Source organism: Physeter macrocephalus, chromosome 2 (assembly GCF_002837175.3).
Source record: "Physeter macrocephalus isolate SW-GA chromosome 2, ASM283717v5, whole genome shotgun sequence".
NCBI lineage: Eukaryota > Metazoa > Chordata > Mammalia > Artiodactyla > Physeteridae > Physeter > Physeter macrocephalus.
The window spans coordinates 75,657,079-75,682,247 of NC_041215.1; the positions used below are offsets into that span (position 1 = coordinate 75,657,079).

At 37.2% G+C, this 25,169-nt stretch overlaps 1 protein-coding gene across 8 annotated transcripts in view; it reads left to right on the plus strand.

Moving 5' to 3' along the window:
* Positions 1-25,169, plus strand: part of UBR3 (ubiquitin protein ligase E3 component n-recognin 3) — a 229,007-nt gene that overhangs the window by 143,546 nt on the left and 60,292 nt on the right. For 6 of the 8 annotated variants that reach the window (XM_055088455.1, XM_055088442.1, XM_055088451.1 and 3 more), the window contains 4 exons: positions 9,347-9,496; positions 15,576-15,709; positions 18,445-18,555; positions 24,807-25,019. In XM_055088455.1, coding sequence (XP_054944430.1) covers positions 9,347-9,496; positions 15,576-15,709; positions 18,445-18,555; positions 24,807-25,019 — 608 coding nt within the window. The remainder of the gene's footprint in view (positions 1-9,346; positions 9,497-15,575; positions 15,710-18,444; positions 18,556-24,806; positions 25,020-25,169) is intronic. The other 2 variants (XM_055088447.1, XM_055088454.1) reach the window with 1 other exon arrangement.

Here is a 25,169-nt window from a genome sequence, read left to right on the forward strand (position 1 = left end):
TAAATTTTTTTTTTTTTTTTTTGCGGTACAAGGGCCTCTCACTGTTGTGGCCTCTCCCGTTGTGGAGCACAGGCTCCGGACGCGCAGGCTCAGTGGCCATGGCTCACGGGCCTAGCCACTCCGCAGCATGTGGGATCTTCCCGGACCGGGGCACGAACCCGTGTCCCCTGCATCGGCAGGCAGACTCTCAACCACTGCGCCTCCAGGGAAGCCCAGTATAAATATTTTTAATCCATATTATTTTTTTCTTCTTCCATGACCCATGATTACAGCTTGGTTTGTGTATTCTTGTGCTTTTCTCTGTATTTATATAATCATATACAAACATACTACAATTATATGTTCATATCAGGTTTCCCCTCCTTCTCCCCTCTCCCCCTTTCTTTCTCCCTTGATTTTGATCATTGTTTGCTTTACCAAATGGGATCACTTTTTGCTGCTCTCTACCTCAGTAATACCTCCAGGTGTTCTCTAGTAGTTCTGATTCAGTAGTACTCAACTTTGCACATTAGAATCATTGTATCCCCCTTAAAATAATATAGTGGATCCTGTGCCTGGGATCCACTATAGACTAGTTAAAGAAGAGTCTCTGTGAGTGGGGCTCAGGCATAGGAACCTTTTGAAAGTTCCCAGCTGATTCTTATGTGCAGCCAGAGTTGAGAACCACTGCTCTAATTTGTTGTTTTCCTTCCGTTTCTTTATTTGAGGGAAGGGAGGGAAAGCTCATAATAGCCCATAATGAAGTACTTTACTCAGCCACCTCTCTATTATTGGATATTCACTTTGTTTTCAGTTTGTTTTTTATTTTGCTATAACTAACAGTGCTGTGGTAAACAGTCAACATAAGTTTCTGAAATTGGTATTTCACTTTATATATCTACTCTTTGGTAGCCACTAGATGGAGATAAGTGTTTATATAGTTTAATACTATTAACTAATAATTTGAAAGAACCAGTTACAGTGATGTAAATCTGACATTAACTCAGGTTTTTTTCCATGTATTGTCAATTAAAGATACAAAAAGTTCTTTCTCCTGAAATTTTTTCATTTAGGAATTAAACATTTTCCTATAAAGCTAAACTTAGTTTTACCATATGATCCAGCCATCATATTCTGAGGTATTTACCCAGCTGGTATAAAAACTTACGTCTACACAGAAATCTGCATATGAATGTTTATAGCAGCTTTATTCTTAATTGCTCAAAACTGGAAATAGTGAAGATGTCCTTCAATAGATGAAGGGATAAACAAACTCTGGTACATCCATACTATAGAATACTGTTCAACAATAAAAGGGAATGCGGTATCAAGCTGTGCAAAGCTGTAGGTGAATCGTAAATGCCTATGCTTACTGAAAGAAGCCTGTCTGAAAAGGCTACATACTGTATGCTTCCAGTTACATGACATTTTGGAAAAGGCAAGACTATAGAGCCAGTAAACAAATCAGTGGTTGCCAGGGTTTGGGAGTGGTAATGGGCTAAATAGATGAAGCATAGGGGATTTTTTAGAGCAGTGAAATTATTCTGTATGATACTGTAAAGTTAGGTACATAACACTGTGCTTTTGTCAAAACCCACAGAACTTTGTAACAGAGTGAATTTTAAGTATGCAAATTAAAAAGTCATTTAGGAGGTTGGAGGTCTCAGGGTGGAATACAGAATGTATCAAGAGAATCTAACTGTATATTACAAATGTATGAAACAACTTCACTGAAGGGGATGGGAGAAAAGGTGCTTAACTTGGAAATGAGCGGAATTGCTTAAGACTGAAGGCAAAAGGAACTGCACATAAGCATTGTACTGTAGTTGATAGTTTCCGCCATGGCAAATGGGTTAACTGTTCTGAAACCACTGTACATGTATACTGAAATTGTGCACTTACGTGCTCAATTACCTCATTTTATTGTGCTTTGCTTTATTGTACTTTGTAGATACTGTGTTTTTTACATATTGAAGGTTTGTGGCAACCCTGCATTGAGCAAGTCTATTGGTGCCATTTTTCCAACAGCATTTGCTCACCCCGTGTCTCTGTGTCACATTTTGGTAATTCTCACAATATTTCAAACTTTTTCACTCTTATAATATTTGTTATGGTGATCTGTGATCAGTGATCTTTGATGTTACTATTGTAATTGTTTTGGGGTGCCACGAATTCACCCATATAAGATGGTGATCTGAATCAGTAAATGTTTTGTGTGTTCTGACTGCTCCACTGACTAGCTATTCCCCTGTCTCTCTTCCTTTCCTTGAGCCTCCCTATTCCCTGAGGCACAACAATATTGAAATTAGGCCGATTAATAATCCTACAGTGGACTCTTAAGTGTTCAAGTGAAGGGATGAACTGCACATCTCTCATTTATAATCAAAAGCTAGAAATGATTAAGCTTAGTGAGGAAGGCATGTCGAAAGCCGAGATAAGCCTCTTGTGCCAAACAGTTAGCCAGGTTGTGACTGCAAAGGAAAAGTTCATGAAGGAAATTAAAATTGCTACTGCAGTGAACACACGAATGATAAGAAAGCAAAACAGCTTTATTGCTGATATGGAGAAAGTTTCAGTGGTCTGGATATAAGATCAAACCAGCCACAACATTCCCTTAAGCCAAAGCCTGAGCCAGAGCAAGGCCTTAAGTCTTTTCAATTTTGTGAAGGCTGAGAGAGGTGAGGAAGCTGCAGAAGAAAAGTTTGAAACGAGCGGAGATTGGTTCATGAGGTTTAAGGAAAGAAGCCATCTCTAACACAAAAGTGCAGGGCGAAGCAGCAAGTGCTGATGTAGAAGCTGCAACAAATTAATCAGAGGATCTAGCTGAAATGATTAATGAAGGTGGCTACACTAAACAACAGAGTTTCAATGTAGGTGAAATAGTCTCATATTGGAAGAAGAGGCCATCCAGGATTTTCATAGCTAGAGAGAAGTCAATGCCTAGCTTCCTAGCTTCAAAGGACAAGCTGACTCTTTTGTTAGAGGCTAATGCAGCTGGTGACTTTAAGTTGAAGCCGATGCTCATTTACCATTCCAAAAATCCTCGGGCCCTTAAGAGTCATTCTAAATCTAATCTATAGATGGAACAACAAAGTCTGAATGACAGCACATCTGTTGACAACATGGCTTACTGACTACTTTAAGTCCATTGTTGAGACCTACTGCTTACAAAAAAAAGATTCCTTGCAAAATATTACTGCTCACTGACAATGCACCTCGTCACCCAGGAGCTCTGGTGAAGATGAATGAGATTATGTTGTTTTTCAAGCCTGCAGTATCCATTCTGCAGCCCATGGATCAAGGAGTAATTTCGACTTTCAAGTCTTATTATTTAAGAAATAACGTTTCTTTTTTTCTTTTTAAAGCAGTGTCTTTTAAAAATATGTATATATTTTATTTGTTTATTTGGTTGTGCCGGGTCTTAGTTGCAGTGGCAGGCTCCTTAGTTGCGGCTCGCCAGCTTCTTTAGTTGAGGCATGTGTGCTCCTTAATTGTGGCACGCGTGTGGGATCTAGTTCCCTGATCAGGGATCGAACCCGGGCCCCCTGCATTGGGAGCACGGAGTCTTAACTGCTGTGCAGCCAGGGAAGTCCCAAGAAATACATTTCACAAGGCTATAGGTGCCATAGATAGTGATTCCTCTGATGGAGCTGGGCAAAGTAAATTGAAAACTTCTGTAAAGGATTCAGATGCCATTTAGAGCATTCATGATTCATGGCAAGAGGTCAAATATCAACATACGTAGGAGTTTGGAATAGGTTCATTCCAGCCCTCATGGATGACTTTGAGGGGTTCAAGACTACAGTGGAGGAAGTAACTACAATGTGGTGGAAATAGCAAGAGAAGTAGAATTAGAAGTGGAGTCTGAGGATGTGACTGAATTGCTGCAATCTCACGATAAAACTTTAACAGATGAGGAGTTGCTTCTTACGAATGAGCAAAGAAGGTGCTTTCTTGATGTGGAATCTACTCCTGGTGAAGATGCTGTGAAGATTGTTGAAATGGCAACAAAGGATTTAGAATATTACATACACTTAGTTGATAAAGCAGTGGCAGGGTTTGAGAGGATTGACTCCAATTATGAAAGAACTTCTACTCTGGGTAAAATACTATCAAAGAGTATTGCGTGCTCCAGAGAAATCATTCATGAAAGGACAAGTCAATCAATATGACAGACTTCACTGGTGTCTTATTTTAAGAAACTGCCACAGCCACCCCAGCCTGTAGCAGCCACCACCCTGCTCAGTCAGCAGCTGTCAGCCCTGAGACAAGGCCCACCGCCAGCAAAAAGATTAAACTTGCTGAAGGCTTATATGATGGTTAGCATTTTTTAGCAATAAAGTATTTTTAAATTAAGGTGTGTACATTGTTTTTTTAAGACATAATGCTATTGTACACTTCATAGGCTACAATATAGTGTAAATATAACTTTTATATGCACCGGGAAACAAAAAAATTCATGTGACTCACTTTATTGCCATAGTTGCTGTATTGTCATGGTCTGGACCCGAACCCACAATATCTCTGAGGTGTGCCTGTAAATAGATGGCAGATGATTGGAACTTGATATCTCACTGTTGGAGTGGGAGGTTACAGCTAAGCAAGGGAAGAAGCTGGACTGTCCATGTTTTAATGGATTAGAGTTGGAGACATCAGTATGAATTCACATTTAGGTTAATATAGATACAGGTGAAATTACATATGTATAAATATTTATGGGTATGTGCATATACACAAGTTAGTATGCAGACATAGTTTTCCTTGCTGTGTCAGTGGAGAGGGCCTAGAAGTAAAGATACTCCAGTAGAAACAAGAACACCCAGTGCCCCAGATCTTGGTTTCTAATACAGTTCTCCAAAAATATATGAAAAATTAAAATAAAAAGGAAGCAGATCTCCTTGGAGAAATGGTTACTTCTAGAACTGGGGCAGGGAATATGCAAGATGAGCCTGGAGCATCTCATAGCTCTAGGAAGTTAGGAAGTACTAAACACACATACACACACACACACACACACACACACACAGACACACACATTGGTGGGTGGGAGGTGGGGCAGTATGTCAGAGGGACTCAGAAGCCGACTGAAAATACTTCCAAAGGTCAAGTTGGACCAATTTGAACAAGAAAATAAAGTAGTATTGGATTATAACCCTAAGTATAAAACGAATACCTATGAGTTCATACTTATGTAAGTAAAGGGTTGAATAAATGAATGAATGAGGGAGAACAGACAAATTTCCTATGCTGAAGAATTCCAAATAATTTATGTAGATTTTCACCCTCAAGGAGGTGGATATAACTCCCTACTCTTTTTTTTAAAAAAAATTTTATTTATTTATTTAGGCTGCTCTGGGTCTTAGTTGTGGCACGCAAGACCTTCACTGCAGCATGCCAGCTCTTAATTGTGGCATGCGGACTTCTTAGTTGTGGCACTGGACTCTTAGTTGCCACATGCATGCGGGATCTAGTTCCCTGACCAGGGATCGAACCCAGGCCCCTTGCATTGGGAGCATGGAGTCTTACCCACTGGACCACCAGGGAAGTCCCTAACTCTGTACTGTTTAAGTGTGGGCTGTGCTTAGCGACTTCCTTCTCAAAAGTACAGTGTGGAAAAGGGTAAAAAGTAACTTTACAGGAGAGAAAGTTGGCAAATACTGCCTAAATCAGATGATCAAGGTCAATATCAACAGTAATAAATCATGCTGATATTATGTACCCTTGATAGGATGTTGATGAGAATAGTACTTTACCTCAGTGGTCCTCCTCCCTCAAAACCATAACCTCAGACTAATCTTGAAAAAAATCAGACAAATTACAATTGAGGAATATTATACAAAATACCTGACCAGTATTCCTCAAAACTGTCAAGGTCATCAAAAACAAGGGAAGTCTGAGAAACTGTCACAGCTAAGAGTAGTCTAAGGAGACATGACAACTAAATGTAATACGGTATCCTGGATGGGATCCTGGAAAAGAAGAATGACACTAGGTAGAAACTAACAAAATCTGAAGAAAATATGGACTTTAATCTATCAATATTATATCAATAAAAATTGCTCAATAACATATCAATATTAGTTCACTGTGACAGTCATATCATGCTAATATAAGATTTAAGGGGAAACTGGGTATGAGGCATGTGAGAACTCTGTAGTAGCTTCAAAACTTTTCTGCAAATCTAAAATTATTTTAAAATGGTATTATTTTTAAAAAGGGAATGAGAAGTTCCTCTCTGTACCAAATAAAAAAAAGAGGAGGAAAGCAAGTATGTTAGTAATAAAAATGACGATCCGTTCAGGACAGCACTGTACATCTTTACCAGAATTAATGATATTGCACAGCAGGAGTTTTGCAATAGTGGCAGTTGTCACAGGCTTCTTAGTAGAAAACAGTAAACTCTATTAGTGTGCTTAGTTTATAAATAGTAACTCACCTGGTAGGTTACTAGCAAATACTCAGTTGTAGTTAAAAATTAAAGTATATTGTGTGTTCTTAAAACCAAGCATCAATTTATGCAATAAAGAAAATTCTCTGTGCCTACCACTGGGCTGCAGACCACACTTTGCCCTGTGGTACTTGTGTATGGCAGTTGACTATTCCTCAGGGAGGCATAATGTTTTCAAACAAAAATATATTTCCCATGATTCTGAGGGCACTAAATGTATCATTCCTACATCATTTTCCCATTCTTTTCTCTATTCATCCACAAAACTCCATAAACACAAAAACAAAACATGTGCCAAGAATGATCTGATAGTTGGTTAGTTGGGACTGGCCTGAGCTGGTGGGACAACTTGGCTGTGTTCCAGGTGGGCTCGTTCCTTCTCCAGCAGACTACCCCAGACTTACTCTCATGTAAGTGGTATGGTCGAGAGGGAGAGGGAGAGAGATATTGGGGGAGAGATTTTAAGGGAGAGCTATTGAGAGAGAATATACAAGACCACTTTAGGCCTAGTCTTGGAAAGGCATGTTATTTCTGCCACATTCTCTTTGTCTAAAGCAAATCAAGGCAGCCCATATACAAAGATTGGGGAATAAATTCTACCTCTTGGGAGAAGTTGCAGAGTTACCTTGCAAAGATCTTAGATACAGGGAGGAGTGGAGAATTGGGGCCGTTTTGCAGTCATTCTAACAGAGTGATTGTAAGTAGAACTTGGCGAATTGAAATAACATTCAGAAGAATCACCTGCTTAATTCAGATAGATTCTTATCTGTTCATGTTAAACCAAACAGATGAGGTAACTATCGCTTTATTAATTTTTTTTGCCTTTATTGTAATAATATTAATTATAGTAATTTAAAACAGGCACTTTTGTTTTAAAAGGGAAAGTGTCAATTTTACACCGAAACACATTTAAAATTTTAATTGTTTTGGAAGTCAAAGTAGAATTTAAGAATTGAAAGGGTTATTAGTAGCAAGAATGTTTTCATTATTAGAATGGCCTCTGGTAGCACATACATTTATCATCTTTGACTGTTACTCTCTCAGTTTTGCATCTGCCTCCATTTAGTTTACCTAGAGAAAATCATTGTAATCTCTTCATTGTGTCAATTTGTAGGACACATCCTTTTAGATTTTATTTGGTGTGGAAAATACGTGCAGATGTTGATGTGTACATGTAGTTGGCAGAATTAAATATCTTTATTTTAATACTTATTACAGAATATACCCAGTTATGCTGTTCATTTAATTGGGCTTTAAAAAACCTTTTTATTGAAATATAGCATATACATAGAAATGCTCATTTATCATGAGTATAGAGCTATTAAACATATAAGTGTGCATGTGTCACGAGTATAGAGCTCTTAGAGTTTTAAAAAACTGAATATCACTGTGTAACCAGCCTCCAGATTGAGAAACAGAACATTACCAGCATCCCACAATCCCTCTTCATGTTCTCTGTCATTGTCTCTTCCAAGAGTAGCCAGTATCCTTACTTCTAATCCTATACATTAGTTTTGCCCGTTTTTGTTCTTTATGTAGCCATTTATATCTAATATGCATTCTTTTGAGCCTGACTTCTTCAGAATAGGGTGCTCTTAATTGATATTTTTTCATGTCTTTATCTAGGTGAGAAACAGTAATTACATTTGGTCATAGGTCATTTATTTATGTATGTATGTAGGTATGTATGGCTGTGTTGGGTCTTCGTTGCTGTGCGAGGGCTTTCTCTAGTTGCGGCGAGTGGGGGCCACTCTTCATCGCGGTGCGCGGGCCTCTCAATATCGCGGCCTCTCTTGTTGCGGAGCACAGGCTCCAGACGGGCAGGCTCAGTAGTTGTGGCTCACGGGCTTTGTTGCTCCGCGGCGTGTGGGATCTTCCCAGACTAGGGCTGGAACCTGTGTCCCCTGCATTGGCAGGCAGATTCTCAACCACTGCGCCACCAGGGAAGCCCGGCTTCTTTTTAAATTTCCATTAATTTTGAGCATTATCCAAAGTTCTGTTTTAGGTTTCTTCCCCTTTTCCTCTCAGTCTTAATAAATATCAGATATATGTTTATCTGCATGAATTCTTATTAAAACATATCCTAACTTGACATCTTCCTTTTTCGATTTCTGTCATTTTTAAACATAGTTATTTAGCTATGCTTCCATCTTTTAAACATGTCATAAATCATTGCTGCTTCCCTGATCTTCCTAGTCCCCTCTACTTCTACTCATTTCTTTGCCACTGTGGATATCACTGATCTTCATGAATTTAAGAATTTTTATCTGGAAAGATTATTGACTCAATATTTTATTTCTTGCTGTTAATGACATATCACCAAAAGATTACTGTTATTTTCTATAATAGTTCTCCTTTATTAATATATATAGTCATATATAAATCTTTTCCCTACATAAATAAATATATATTGATAATTATTATCGCTAAGATATAATCACTACAATTAAAAGAAAGGAGAAATAGTTTGTTCCTCTTTTATCTCCTAATAAATATTGCCATTTCTTTCCAAGAGCTGCCATGTTATTATAAATTTCCCCTCTGAGGTGCCTCAAAGAAAATTAAAACAAATGATCTCCCCCTTATTTCCTTAAATTATAGTATGAAAAAAATTTTTTGGGGTACAAATATCTTTGAGTCTGTGTTTTAAGATTAATTTTATGTGTGAATGATACAACATCAGAAGTGTATTTAACCACATATTATTTAAAGTCTTTCATTATATCAATTCTTTGCATTTTTTGTCTTTTTCTGAGTATTTTAGCAAGATAATTTTCCCATAGTTTTATTACTATATACATTTGTTGATATTGAAGTTCAAAATTATTTTAGCTTGATTTTTTTTTTTTTTTCCCCCTGATTTCATCGAAGAGAGATTTTTCTTTTCAGGAATTAAGAGCTGCAACTTTTTCCCCTCAGATTCTCCAGAAAGTGATATTCCTATGGAGATCACCACAGCAGAACCACAAGTTTCTGAGGCAGTATATGATTGTGTTATTTGTGGACAGAGTGGCCCCTCCTCTGAAGACAGACCTACAGGATTGGTTGTACTGTTACAAGCATCCTCAGGTAAAATCAAAGTAATTTTTTAGTGGGACCATTTTAGAGATGAAGTATTTACAGTAGATTAATAAATATCTCTGTTAACTAAAAGCTATATTTTTGTTTAGATAATAATTATAGATCTATAGCAAGGATCTATTTAGATCTGTTTAGCAGAGATTCTTAATCTGGTTTTATCTCACTTTCCTGGACATGAGTGTTGGAAGAAGCCTTTAAGAGAATATGTTACACAATCTTTTTCTTTAAAGTGTGATGGAATATAACCAATGCTAGGTGGCCAAAAACTGAGTTCAGCTTTCTTGACAATTTAATTGATCTAAAATCTAGAAGCATTTTAAGCTCATAAATATTGTCAATTTAAATATTTTAATGATATAAGGCATATTCAGGTAGCTTTGCCCTTATATCTTGAGCTTAGAAGCATTTGTTCTTGAAACAGCCTGCAGATTGATATGTTTGCCAATCTATAGTTAGAACAATTAAAAAAAAATTTGAAGGATTTGTCTGAATGCTCTCTATCCTGTGCGATATTGAAGTATTTTGAGGTAGTGATAACTATGACACTCCAGTCCTAATGGATGTAATCCTTTTTCCACAGGAGTATGTGTGGAGCAAAGAGAAATAAAAGACTTACATATTTCTCCAGAGCATTTTTTTCTAGGGTGTTTACTCTCTGAATTAGTAAAGTGGAAATAGTTAGATATAAGACATTCCTCTGAATTCAAATACAGGTATTGCTTGACATAATCTGGCCGAGTTTGTTGCTTTCTTTTAAATAGAGAGATAATACTGACTTCAGAGGATTGTTGTGTTGGTTAAGTAATGTAATATAGGCAAAAGGATCGAATATGGTGCCTGGTAGATTAGTTTCTCGTCTTATTACTCTCCTTGTTTAAACATGAAATTGATCTGGGAAACCCTCACTGAATAGGACATTGGAGTAGAGCTGTCAAGACCAGAAATGCCTACTAAAAAGGAAATGTGTGGGAGTACTGACTAATTTTGCAGCTACTTATCTTTTCTACTATTGTAAGGAAATCAGTTTATTAGATTATTGCCACTTGACTTTCTATAACTTCTTCACCAAATACTGTATAATCATCAACTTAATGTTTTATTCATTCATTCATTTCACATATATTTATTGAGCACCACTGTTATAATAAAACAAAACAATATCCCTGCCCTAATGAAGCTTATGTTATTGGTTTAGACTGTTACTTGTTCATTATTTTATATTTTTAAAGTTGCTTTCACTTGTTACTTCATTTAATCCCCTTATAACAATTTTGTACACTATCTAAATTTATTGATATTAGATAATTCCACTATACCACAGCTCTTTTATCATTTCAAGATAGGAGAAAAAGAATAAGAAGCTACCATTAAAAGCATTAAACCTCAAGGGTGATTTTAACTGGGAATTATAGCCAGGGAAATCTCTGGCTGTTTCTTTCCTTTCCTTCTGAGTCTCACCCACCCACTAACATCCTCTCACCTTTTACCCCTCTTTACTTTTTCCTTACTTTTGAATTCATTATTTATTTTGATTTATCTCTTCCCTTTTTCTTTTATCTTTTTACATTTGAATATGGAAACTTTTAACCATGTACTACTGATGTAAAGAGACTAGTAAAATGAACCTCCATGTCCCCATCAGTCTCTAACAGTGATCAACTTGTGGCTAATTTTTATTTATTTATTCCCTCTCCCTAGAATTATTTTGAAGCAGATTCCAGATATCACTTTATTTCATCTCTAAATATTTCACTGTTTCTGTTAAATAGAAAGGATTTTTTTTTAAAAAAAACATAACCGTAGTCACTCCTAAGTAACTTAGTTCCTCAATATCATCAAATATCTAGTCAGTGTTCAAAATTCCCCAATTGTTTCTTATTTATTTTGTTTAATTAATTAATTTATCGTTGTAGGGGCCCCTTGTAGTCTTTTAATTAATAAGTTCCCTTTTCATCTTTCCTGTACCTGTCTCCCTGCCCCCAAATGCATTTTACCATTTGAAGAAATTGGTTCATTGAACATTTTTTAATCAATATTTTTTAATTGCAGTATAGTTGATTTACAATGTTGTGTTAATTTCTGCTGTACAGCAAAATGATTCATTTATACATATATATACATTCTTTTTAAAAAAATATTCTTCTCCATTATAGTTTATCATAGGATATTGAGCATAGTTCTGTGTGCTATACAGTAGGACCTTGTCATTTATCCATTCTGTATATAAAAGCTTACATCTGCTAACCCCAACCTCCCATCCATCCCTCTCCCAACCCCCTCCCCCTTGGCAACCACCAGTCTGTTCTCTATGTGTGTGATTCTGTTTCTCTTTCATAGATAGATTCGTTTGTGTCATATTTTAGATTCCACAGATAAGTGATGTCATATGGTATTTGCCTTTCTCTTTCTGACTGACTTCACTTAGTTTGATAATCTCTAGTTGCATCCATGTTGCTGCAAATGACATTATTTTGTTCTTTTCTATGGCTGAGTAGTATTCCATTTTACATATGTAGCACATCTTCTTTATCCATTCATCTGTCGATGGACATTTAGTTTATATCTATGTCTTGGCTATTGTGTAGAGTGCCGCTATGAACATAGGGTTGCATGTATCTTTTTGAATTATAGTTTTTTCTGGATATATGCCTAGGAGTGGAATTGCTGGATTATATGGTAATTCTATTTTTGGTTTTTTGAGGACCTCCATACTGTTTTCCTTAGAGGTTGCACCAATTTACATTCCCACCAACAGTGTGTAGGAGGGTTCCTTTTTCACCACACCCTCTCCAGCATTTGTTATTTGTAGACTTTTTAATGATGGCCATTCTGACTGGTTTGAGGTGGTACTTTATTGTAGTTTTGATTTGCATTTCTCTAATAATTAGCAATGTTGAGCATCTTTTCATGTGCCTATTGGCCATCTGTATGTCTTCTTTGGAGAAATGTCTCTTTAGGTCTTCTGCCCATTTTTTGATTGAGTTGTTTGTTTTTGTTGTTGTTGTTGAGTTGTATGAGATGTTTGTATATTTTTGAGATTTAATTCCTTGTCAGTTGCATCGTTTGCAAATATTTTCTCCCATTCTGTAGGTTGTCTTTTGATTTTGTTTATCGTTTCCTTTGCTGTGCAAAAGCTTGTAAGTTTGATTAGGTCCCATTTGTTTATTTTTGTTTTATTTCTGTTGCCTTGGAAGACTGACCTAAGAAAACATTGGTACAATTTATGTCAGAGAATGTTTTGCCTATGATCTCTTCTAGGAGTTTTATGGTGTCATGTCTTATGTTTAAGTCTTTAAGCCATTTTGAGTTTATTTTTGTGTATGGTGAGAGGGTGTGTTCTAACGTCATTGATTTACATGCAGCTGTCCAACTTTCCCAACACCACTTGCTGAAGAGACTGTCCTTTTCCCATTGTATATTTTTGCCTCCTTTGTTAAAGATTAATTGACCTTAGGTGTGTGGGCTTATTTCTGGGCTCTCTATTCTGTTCCATTGATGCATATGTCTGTTTTTGTGCCAATACCATGCCTAGATAAATGAAATAGAGAATAGAAAAGCAATAGAAAGAATCAGCAAAGCCAAAATCTTGAAAATTTCATCAAAATTGATAATTTTTTTTCGCTAGACTGACCAAGAAAAAAAGAGAGAACACACAAATAACTAAATCAGAAATGAAAGTTGAGACATTACTATAGACTTTACAGACATGAAAAAGACATATGAATAGTTTAATGTCAACAAATTTGATGTCCTAGATGAAATGGATAAGTTCCTAGAAATACACAAACCACCAAAACTGACTCGAGAAGAATAGGAAATTTGAACAGACATTAAACCAGTAAAGAGACTGAATCAGTAATCAGAAACTTCTCAACAAATAAGAGCCCGGGACCAGGTAGCTTCAGTGGTGAGTCTTCCAAACATTTAAAGAATTAATGCCATTCTTCCTTAGATTTGTCCAAAAAAAAAAAAAAATTAAAAAAGAGGCAGAGGAGGGACTTCCCTGGTGGCGCAGTAGTTAAGAAACTGCCTGCCAATGCAGGGGACATGGGTTCAATCCCTGGTCCGGGAAGATCCCGCATGCTGCGGAGCAACTAAGCCCATGCGCCACAACTACTGAGCCTGTGCTCTAGAGCCCGAGAGCCACAACTACTGAGCCCGCGTGCCACAACTGCTGAAGCTCACGCACCTAGAGCCCATGCTCTGCAACAAGAGAAGCCACCACAATGAGAAGCCCGCGCACCGCAACGAAGAGTAGCCCCTGCTCGCTGCAACTAGAGAAAGTCCACGCGCAGCAACAAAGACCCAACGCAGCCAAAAATAAATGAATAAAATAAATAAATTTTAAAAAACCCCAACTAACTACTCTATATTAAAAAAAGAAAGAGAGGTGGGGAACACTTCTTAACTCATTCTCTGAGGCCAGCATTACCTTGATACCAAAGCTAGATAAGGACATCACAAGAAAAGAAAATGATAGACTGGTATCCCTTATGAATATAGATGTAGAAGTCCTTAACAAAATCCTAACAAACCAAATTCATCAGTGTATTAAGAGGATTATACATCATGGCTAATTATATTTTAGTTGCTAGCATCTACCTGCTTTTGTCTGTTCTTTCTGTTGCTGCTGCCATAAATCTCCCGAAAACTTGGGGCCCACGGTGCTGTGCCTGATATTCCTTTCTCTAAGAATGGCTCTTCCCATGCTTATTGAATCTTAGAGTAATGTGTGGCACTGTATGCTTATATCCCCACTTCCTTTTTTTGCGTTATGATGTTTTACAATTATAAAAATACCTCTTTTCCCAGCTTTTCATTTTGAAAAGTTTTGTATCTACAGGAGGGTTGAATACCCTTCACCTATACTCACTGATTGTTAACATGTTGTTATATTTGTTTTCTTTCCCATACTTATCCACCCACACACACACACACACACACACACACACACACACACACACATACTTTTCAGAAGAAAATGGCAGACATCATGACATTTTATCCCTAAATACTTTAGGGTATCACCTGAGAACAAAGATATTCTTTTATATAACCTTAGTACCATTATCATACCCAAGAAATTTAATATTAATAAAATCAAATATTCTATGTTCAAATTCTCCCAATTGTCCCAATAATATTTTTTATAACAGTTATATTTTTTTCTTGATCCAAGAGCCAAGCAAAGATCATGTGTTGCATTTAGTTGTCATTTCTTGTTAGTCTCTACTCCAGAACAGTTTCTCCAGGCCTTTTTAAAAATTTTAGAGTTCGGGTCAGTTCTGTAGACTGTGTCATTTTCTAGATTTATGATTGTTTCCCTGTTATTAGATTCAAGTTAAACATTTTTGGCATGAGCACTATTATGATGATGTTCTTTCCCGTTGCATCACATTAGGAGGCTCATAGTGACAGTTTGTTCCATTATTGGTGATGCTAACCAAGTTTAATCACTTGGTTGGTATTCTATAGGATGATACATTGAGAGTCTAACATCATACCCTTTTACTTGATGTTCCTTGCCCGAATCAATGAATGTGTTATCTGTTACTGTCATCATTCTTTTTGATTCTCAAATTTTCTCAAATTTGGCTAGTCAGAACTCCTTTAGGTCCTCATGACCTGCCCCCTCAGTGTTTGAATACCTCCTTACTCTTTATTACACAAAATTCCAGGCTCACCTTGCACTTCTCCCCAACCGTGGACTTAGCTTTTCCTCCAGTGATATCTATTTCCTTTTGGTGAAAAATAGTATATTTAGAAGTGAAGTTTATTTTTACTGGTGAGTTATAACTTCTAGGCTTTTTCTCTGGATAGATTTTGGAAACCATCCAGAGTTCAGACTCATATTTTGGTATTATTTTAGAAAATAAGTATTGCCATATGTAAAGCTTTATTTATTCTGTAGAAGAAAACTAGAATATCACTTTTTTTTTAGGTCTTTAAAAATATTGTAATGGTGAAAAACTGAGTGAAGCTTATGGTAAATAACTCCGCTTTTCTTGGTTTTATAAAGTCTACATGTTGGTTTTTTAATGAGCTCTTATCTCTGTTGTTAATGTAGTTTTGGGGCAGTGCCGTGACAACATTGAGCCAAAGAAGTTGCCTATCACTGAAGAGGAGCAGATTTACCCTTGGGATACATGTGCAGCGGTTCATGATGTGAGGCTCTCATTATTACAGCGTTATTTTAAGGATGTAAGTACCCTTTTTTATTAAATGGTATTTTTGTCTGCAAAATTGATGGTTATTTCTCTCCAGAGTTTTATATTTTTTCTTCAACTTATTCAGTCAAAATATAACCCAGACCTAAGAGCATAATAATTTTGAAGGGGAGATCTAATAAAGGAGAGAAAAAGTAGGGTATCTCTTTCTTACAGTCAAAATAGCTATTCATTTCTAGAAAAAAAGTCTTTTTTGTAAAAAAGCTCTGAACTGATATCTGAACTGGACTGAATCTCTGTTTTGCTTTTGTGAGTGATTGTGAGATTTTATTTCTACATTAATACTTTTGTGTACTTTCATAATGGTTATTTTATTTATAAATGGTGTGCTCTCTGGACTGTATACCTCTGGAGGTCTAGGGCCATTTCTTCTATTGGTTTTAGTCCCCTCAGGGACTAGCACATGCTTGTGTATTGTGGATGCTTACTGTATTTCAGTTTTGTAGCCAGACAGACCATATAGAGCAGAAGAGTTATCAGTGGACACTGATACTGATTATAGAATTAAACTGCATGAATTCTGCTCTCTTCATACCAAATGCATGCATTTTATAGAGTTGATGTGTAGAATTTCAGTCATGTAACATGGTATGTTTACTAGTGAAATTGGAAGTGTTATATATGAGAGATATGACACAGTAGGGAGGGAACCTGAGATTTGGAGTCAGATAGACTTAGGGTTGAACTTGGGCTCTGCCACTTTTAACTGAGTGATCTTGGTCAGTTTTTCACTCCCTTTTTATAAAAAGGGATAAGACCACTTACTGTATGAAGTTTTAATAAATATTGAGGTTGTGAAGATTCAGTGTTAAACACAGCCCAGTGGTGAGCACATTGTTGAATATAGGTCTTCCTAAAATATAGGTCTCATATTAGTAAATGATTTCCTGCTTTTTATAACTCTAGCAGATTAAAATAAGACATCTAACAGTTACATAGACAAATGACCTACTATTTTCAGTTTTAAAAGCTAACTGCTTTTATTAAAAAGAAAGATTAATTACATTTTTATAATACATTGCCAAAGAGAGCAGCTTGTTTATTAGCTGCCTACCAACCATTCTAAAATGATCTAATGCCCAAATCTGCTTCTACTTCAAATGGCTCCAAAACATAAAGCAGAGATGAGCAGGTCTCTTGTTGTTTTTCTGATGTATAACAGTAGAAGCTAGCTCACCTGCTGTGAGTATTTGATTTGTGCTGTTGCACAACTTTGAATTTTCTGGGAAGGCATTTTACACTGTGTAATATTTTTAATTTTCAGATGCTCATGAAGAGTCGATTTAATGTTAAACTCTGTTTACTATTGTTTAAAGATGATTTGGTCATCTTACATTATAATGTATAAATTTTTTTCCAACATAGAAATAAAATTTAATTTACTCAGTTTTGATGGCTCTCAAATCTTTCATCATATACTGTCATGTTAGACCTCATGTGTAATATTGCCCTGGCTTGGCCATCTATTTGCTGCACACTCTAGAGGGTGAACTCAAGTTCAGGCTGAAATGCTGTTTGACAGAGGCCAAATGAAATTCAAAGAAAATTACTTTAGGAGGAAAAATCTAATAAGCCTGTTTATAAGTCGAAGGGAAGGAATTAGCAGAGAAGAATTTGAAAGAGAAAGAGATGAAAGCAATTAACTTTTAAAACAAATTTTAAAAGGGTATGTAGTTTGCTTATATAATCTGGGTCCCTTTTTTAGTGTTTATTATATTAAACCCTTGTAAATGTTTAGTCACTTTTGGGGGTTATTCTTATAACCACATTTGTACTTTAGAAAGATGTGTGCAGGATGCATCATGGAGACAAGAAACTTTATTTAAGAACCCTGTCCCCACAGCAAGTGACACAGGCTTGCGAGAACAGGCCAAAATCATGAATTATTTAGGAGATGGATTTCATAAGGTTTGGGAACCAATTCTGTGGTGTGAAGGAAAGGGGGTGATGTGGAATAACTTTTAGCTTTCTGATTTGGTGACTAAACAGATGTGGAGTTTTTAAACCAAGAGGAAGAGAAAGATTCGTAGAGAAAATGAAAGTTTTTGACACATTGGTTTTATGTTATCTGAGGGACCTCAAATTGGAGATTTTTGGTTGGCAGCTGAACATTTTTATCTGACACTCAGGCAAGAGACCCAGGCATGGAGGGTAGTTGAATTTACTGATTAAGTCACTCAGGGAGAGTAGTTTTAATAAGAGAATAGCACTAAGAATAGAACCTTGAGGAATTTAAACATTTGAAGGGGCAGGCGAAGACAGAAAAGTCTTAAAAGGAGGCCTAAACCAAATGGTTAAAGAGATTGGAGAAAAACCAAAAGAGAGTAGCATTATGAAAACTAGAGGGAAGTAGGTGCTTTAAGAAGGCAGTTGTTAAGGTTAGATATCACAGAGAAATCAAGTACCATGTCGAACAGGTAAAATACTCAGTAGCAGTATAGTTTATTATATCTTATGGGGTAGAGAAAGGCTAATTAATAATTATTCTCTTTCATTATGAGTATAGTTGTTTGGAAGCTAGAACTCTGTTCTAAGTTTAAAGATATTGCCTCAGGGCTGTCAAGTCGGGTGTTTCTTTACATCACAAAAATACAAAGCTCACATTAGTGTAACAATATGAAATCTTTGAGAGGTTTATGTGGATTTGTTTAGATATGTTTCTACTTCTTTAAAATTAATTGTATTTTGTCCTTTTCTTTCTTTTTTAAGAGTTCTTGTCTCTTGGCAGTATCAATTGGCTGGGAAGGAGGTGTTTATGTACAAACCTGTGGCCACACATTACATATAGATTGTCATAAATCTTATATGGAATCATTACGGGTAAGTCAATTGAAACATTTTAAAGGTGTATGTTTCTTTCCAGGTATTAAATATTTTTACAGTATATACATCCTAATTCATCTTGGGTGATTATGATTGCCATTTGGACTGTTCAGCCTCACAGTTCCTTGACCTCTTCAACTTTAGGGATTTCATTTTTTTACTTCACATTAGCAACTAACTTCCACGGCTATAATTTTAGACTTTGCTACTCCAGCTCAAAAATAGTAAGCTTTAATATCCTACCATATCATTATGTGATTATTCTTCAAAGTCTCTTATTTTTACTCTTATTAGTGTGTTTTTCTTCTGACCTCAAGATCTCTAGTCCTTTAGCCCCTTGCATTTTCCTAATACGCTAGCTCTTTCCTTGCCTCACTTTCTTGTACTATCCCCTTTCTGCTCTTAAAACCAGTCATTTAATCGATCTCCTTTGATTTTATACCCAGTCAGCTAGCACTGTTAGAAAAATCATAAAACTAGGTGAACTGGTACCTCCACAAATCAGTGGTTTCTTAGAATAGTGGCTTAGATTGGGGTCATGGACTGTAGATATTACTTATCAATTCATTTACCTGTCTTTGATCAGTTTCCTCTCCTAGTCTCCTTAGCAGCTATCCCAGACTCTTTGCCTAAATCCCAAGATGCCATTCCTCTCATCAGATCTGTCTCTTCTTGTGGCACCAAGACAACAGTGGCTGTCACATACTACCTTAGCTTCCTACCTTGCTTTTCTGTTCCCCGATAAGTGACTGCATCCCAGCCAATCCTTTCTTTTTCACTTTTTTAAAAAAAATAATTAATTTATTTTTTTGGCTGCGTTGGGTCTTTGTTGCTGTGTGCAGGCTTTCTGTAGTTGCGGTGAGCAGGGGCTACTCTTCATTGCAGTGCGCGGGCTTCTCATTGCGGTGGCTTCTCTTGTTGTGGAGCATGGGCTCTAGGGTGCACAGGCTTCAGTAGTTGTGGCACGTGGGCTCAGTAGTTGTGGCTCACAGGCTCTAGAGTGCAGGCTCAGTAGTCGTGGTGCACGAGCTTAGTTGCTCCATGTCATGTGGGATCTTCCCGGACCAGGGCTTGAACCTGTGTCCCCTACATTGGCAGGCGGATTCTTAACAACTGCGCCACCAGGGAAGTCCCCTCTTTTTTACTTTTGAGGGTAGTATTCCTTTTTCTGTTCAAGAATAATTTTCTGTTTATGCTCTAGTTTTCCTTTCTCCCCATCACCTCAGGGGCCTTGGTCTATCAGTAAGTAACCTCTTTTTCTTCTGTGTCTTCAGTTTTTCTGCCCATTCTGTCTCTTCATTTCAGTTCATAAAGATGCTCAAGCCTCTGGCATTCAAAATTCCTTCCCTTGATCTTGCATTCTCACGTAGCTGCAGTCTTTCTTTTTCTCTCAGCTCAGCTTCTTAAAAGCATGGCCTGCCCTATTCCCAGATTCCTGACTCAGAACCAGAAGAGTTCTGTTTTTCCCTTCCTACTCTGTACCTCTCACATTAAGTCACATAACAAATTCTATTGATTCCATTTCCTAAATCTCACTTGACTACATTCTGCCTACATTATTCCCACTTCTGCTTTTTTGCATATGCCTTCATCTTTCATCTTGACTGTTGCAATTGCTTTCTTATCAGTTTCCTTACTCCAAGTCTAATTTATTCATTACATTGATCTTTCTAAAATGTAAATCTCGTGACATGTTGTTGGCTTAAAAATTCTTTACTGATTTCTTCCTGTTGGGATAAAGTTCACTCTTCCTTGAATGGCATTCAAGACATTCCATGATCTGGGCTTGCATGTTACTTTAGCTTTGTCTTTCATCAATTCAGCATTAATAAACTAATTAATAGTTCCTTAAGCACATTATGCATTTTTCATACTTCTGTATTCAGTCAGTCATTCAACAAATATTTATTCAGTGCCTACAGTGTTCCAGGCACTGTGATAGACATTGGGGGATACATCAGTGAATAAGACAGTTTCTTCCCTCGAGGAATTTACTGTGCATTGTGTGAGACAGAAATAAACAAATAGTTGCGGTATAGGTGCTACGAGTTATGAGGTATGCACAGGGTCTTATTGGGATATCTGCAAGTTCCATAATTTGATGAAGTAAGGTGCTTGAGTGATAAGAGAGAAGACTGAAGAAGTAATTAGGGGTTATATTGTAAAAGGTCTTGTGGTCCATGTAAGGAATTTGTACTTTAGACAGATTCCTTACAGAGAGCCATTAAAGCCATTTAAGACTCTTAAGCAGAGAGATGACATTCAGAAAGATTATTGTGGTGGTTGTGTAGATTTTAGGGTGTGAGATTGCAGGAGAATAAGAAAGAATATGGTGATAGCATATATTATTTAGGAGGAAAGAGATGATGGTGGCTTGGGCTTAGTCATGGCAGTGACGATGGAGAAGAGGTTAGAGATTTGAAATTTTTTTTTTAACATCTTTATTGGAGTATAATTGCTTTACAATGGTGTGTTAGTTTCTGCTGTATAACAAAGTGGATCAGCTATACATATACACATATCCGCATGTCTTTTCCCTCTTGCATTTCCCTCCCTCCCACCCTCCGTATCCCACCCCTCTAGGTGGTCACAAAGCACCGAGCTGATCTCCCTCTGCTATGCGGCTGCTTCCCACTAGCGATCTGTTTTACATTTGGTAGTGTATATATGTCCATGTCACTCTCTCACTTCGTCCCAGCTTATCCTTCCCCCTCCCTGTGTCCTCAAGTCCATTCTCTAGTAGGTCTGCGTCTTTATTCCCGTCCTGCCCCAACGTTCTTCATAACCTTTTTTTTTTTTAGATTCCATATATATGTGTTAGCATACGGTATTTGTTTTTCTCTTTCTGACTTACTTCACTCTGTATGACAGTCTCTAGGTCCATCCACCTCACTACAAATAACTCAATTTTGTTTCTTTTTATGGCTGAGTAATATTCCATTGTATATATGTGCTACATCTTCATTCATCTGTCAATGGACACTTAGGTTGCTTGAAATATATTTAGAGAAGGATTTTCTAGACTTGGTGAGAGATTGCATGTGGAGCATAAGAGGGAGGAAAGAATTAAGGTAAGAGGTGTTGGTGATCACTGAAAGATTTTGATCGGGAATAAGTGTCTCACATTAGGTAGATCATACTGGCAATGATATGGTTGGGAGACTAGTTAGGAGATATTAGCAAAGGGAGTAGAAGGAAGAAAGTGGGTGGAAGCACTGATGGTATTTATTTATCAGATATTTGGGGTGGGAGAAGGCAGCAAGCTGAAGGAGCTGCTGTTGCAGGCGAATGGGGCAGGCATGAGAGGATGGTCAATGTCCCAGGTCTCGGGCATGTCCCTGGGGAAGACCGCCAAGTGAGGGTCCTTGGCTTTGTTCAGGAAAGAATTCAAGAGCGAGCCATAATAAAGTGAAAGGGATTTATTCAGGGAAGTACACATTCCATAGGCAGAATGCAGTCCTTCTCAGAGGGTGAGAGCACCCTGGGGTATAGGGGTGGTTAGTTTTTATGGACTGGGAATTTCATAGGCTAGCAAGTGGGAGGATTATTCCAGCTACTTTGGGGAAGGGGTGGGGATTTCCAGGAACTGGGCCATCACCCACGTTTTGGCCTTTTATGGTTAGCCTTGGAATTGTCATGGCACTGGTGGGTGTGTCATTTAGCATATGCTAATGTATTACAGTGAGCATATAATGAGGCTCAAGGTCTACTGGAAGTCGAATCTTATACCATCTTGGACCTAGTTGGTTCTAACCAGTTTGTCGTATCCTCAACAGCTGTGTCATTCTTTTAAAGGTTGTGCCCTGTCCCCTTTCCTCCTGTCTCACTGCCATGACCCTCTTCTTTCTGAAGTAGGAGGTGTAGCTTTATGTTCCTAGAGTAGAGTGGCCAAAGCTGGGGTAGGTAAAGGGACTTGACAAGTGAGGAGACGGTTTAGAAAAACCACTTTGGAATTGGGTGAAAGAATGCTTCATAGGATGTTGGAGAAAGATTACCAGGAAGTATTCAGGGCTAAGTTGAGGTGGGAAGCAGTTTGTAGCAAGAAGCTACTTCAGTTTTCTCTAACAGCACTCAGTTTGAATGCAGAATTGGAAGTCATACACTGGATTAATTTTGTATGAAGATTTTGTTTAGCTGTGTATCATAGAAGGACATATGGAGGGAGAACGAGAAGTGTTGACTTGAGAGTTTTTAAAATGATATATCATGGTGTATGGTAGGATAGGAAAGACCATATAAACTGAGGAAAAAGGGAGGGGCTAAAAGATAGGAGTTGACAAAATATAAGATGTTTGAATTTAATATTTTCAGATATGGACAATTTTTGGTCATTACAAGGTAAGGATGTGGTCATGGTAACAGGTGCTAGGGTAGAGTGGAGGTCAAAGCCATTGGAGTTGATGAGGTCAAGGAGCTAAGGGACTAAGATATAAGATTGGTTGTCTACATACATTGAAATTGTGTGTGAGGATGGCAGGACTTGGAGTGATGAGGAAAACTGATCTAGGTACCAAAGTCTTCAGATATTAAGGGCAATGGATGACAGTAAAAAGGAAGGAAAAGGGGTGATCTCACTAAATGGCATGAGCCACACTGGGAATGCAAGAGAAATGATCTTGAGCCAGCACTGGAGATGAGGATACTGAGGTTTGAGAGATGTGGGAAAATGAACAGTGCCTAGTTGAGAGGGCTTCTGGTGATGCTTCAGGAAAGAACCTAGTTTCCAATCAAGGCTAGAATGAGGACCTAACATTCTTTAAAATTATGGCTACAGGGAAGCTTATCATAGAATGTCATTCAATGACCAGGACCCGTGCCCCAACCTTTTAGTACACGCCTCTTGTATATCTTTAAAACTTACTTCACAAGTCTTCTTTGGGAAGCCTTCTCTGTTGCATTTATCACACTATTGTTATAATTTGTTTCTGTTTGCTTTTAAATTGTCAGTACCTTAAATGAAGATGTCTCTTAACTCTTTTTGCTGTCACATGGTGCAGCATTTGACACGTGATAGGAGCTTAGCATTTGTTTATAGAATTGGATTTAAGAAGACATGGTGTTAGATTTTTAAGGAATTGAAAAAATAAGTGTCACAGGGTAAAAAAAAAAATAGAATTCAGTTCTTTTGGACAAAGTACTTGAAATCCAAGATACAGTGAAATGAACACTAAATTAAAGAGTTGGGAAACCTAAGTTCATTCTGACATTGTCATTAACTACCTTTGTAACCATGGGCAAATAAATTCATTTTTTCTTCTTTGTATCCTTTTTTCTCATTATTTTTGTCTTGTTAGTAATAATGGTCATATTGTAGCATTCATACATATATTAGTACATTAAAAACATATTTTGAGATAAAGCATTAGGTTAGTGGCAGAATAAGAGAGACCGCTGGAAAAAAGAGTAAGATACTGGTTAGGACTACACAATAGCAGTAGCCTGAAAGAGCAAAACAGATATGGGTAGTGTCAGGCAAAAGAAAGGAACAAATATAGCAGCCTGGATTCCTGCCTTAAATCCTGGTTAGTTAGCATGAATTGCAATCTCTCATGAGCAAGAGTTTCCTCCTAGGCATATGTGCTTTATGTGTCTCTGTTTCAAAAATTCTCATTTTTCTTCCTTCTCCTATCAGGAACATCTGAAGGAGAGGATGTTAAATTAATTCCCCTCCTTATCACCCTTATGTTCTGAGTATTCTAACTAAATCTTTCCCCTCTCCATTAAACCTAAACAAACCCACTGCATCAAGTCCAATCAGTTGTGTTCAGCCATTAGACACCTTGGAAGACACATTACATTTTTTTAGGCTTAAATACTCTCAAAAGCTGTCTATCCTACATCAAATAACATGAGCACTGGGAGAATCTTTCCAGTAGTCACTTATAGGTGAAGAAAACAGGGACATGGGGTAAGAGGAAGGTGATTCACTTTAATGTGGCCTGCTTTTTGAGTTATTCTCTATCTTAAATCCACATTTCAGATTGATTGCATCATTATTTGAATGTTTCATACTGAGAGAAGAGTAGGATACTTAAGCCGTTCATTGGTGATGGCAAGTGTTGCATGATTGCCATGATGTAAGAAGTGATTTGATGATCTTCAACAGTTAAATGATTTTATGCTTTTATGACATGTATTAGAGGTCCTTTTTTGTATGGTTCATTTATTTACTATAAAATGTAGTGGTGTTAATTTTGTTTTCTTTAAACGTGTGCATCATATAGCTGTATGTTCGTTTCATCTTTTAGAATGACCAGGTTCTTCAGGGCTTCTCAGTGGACAAAGGAGAATTCACATGTCCTCTCTGTAGGCAGTTTGCTAACAGTGTTCTTCCTTGTTATCCTGGAAGCAATGTCGAAAACAACCTTTGGCAACGTCCTAGTAACAAAAGCATACAAGATCTCATAAAGGAGGTGGAGGAGCTGCAGGGACGTCCGGGAGCTTTCCCAGTAAGCATCAGTGTAAGGCAGAAATATCCTGGTTAACTCAGCTCTGCTTTTCAGCTTTAATTTTTGTTCTATTTCTAAATTACTCTGGACCTTGTATATTTAGTAGAAATTGCTTTTAGAGGTTTTACTCTTCTGTTGGTGGTTATTAAAAACAAAAATGAG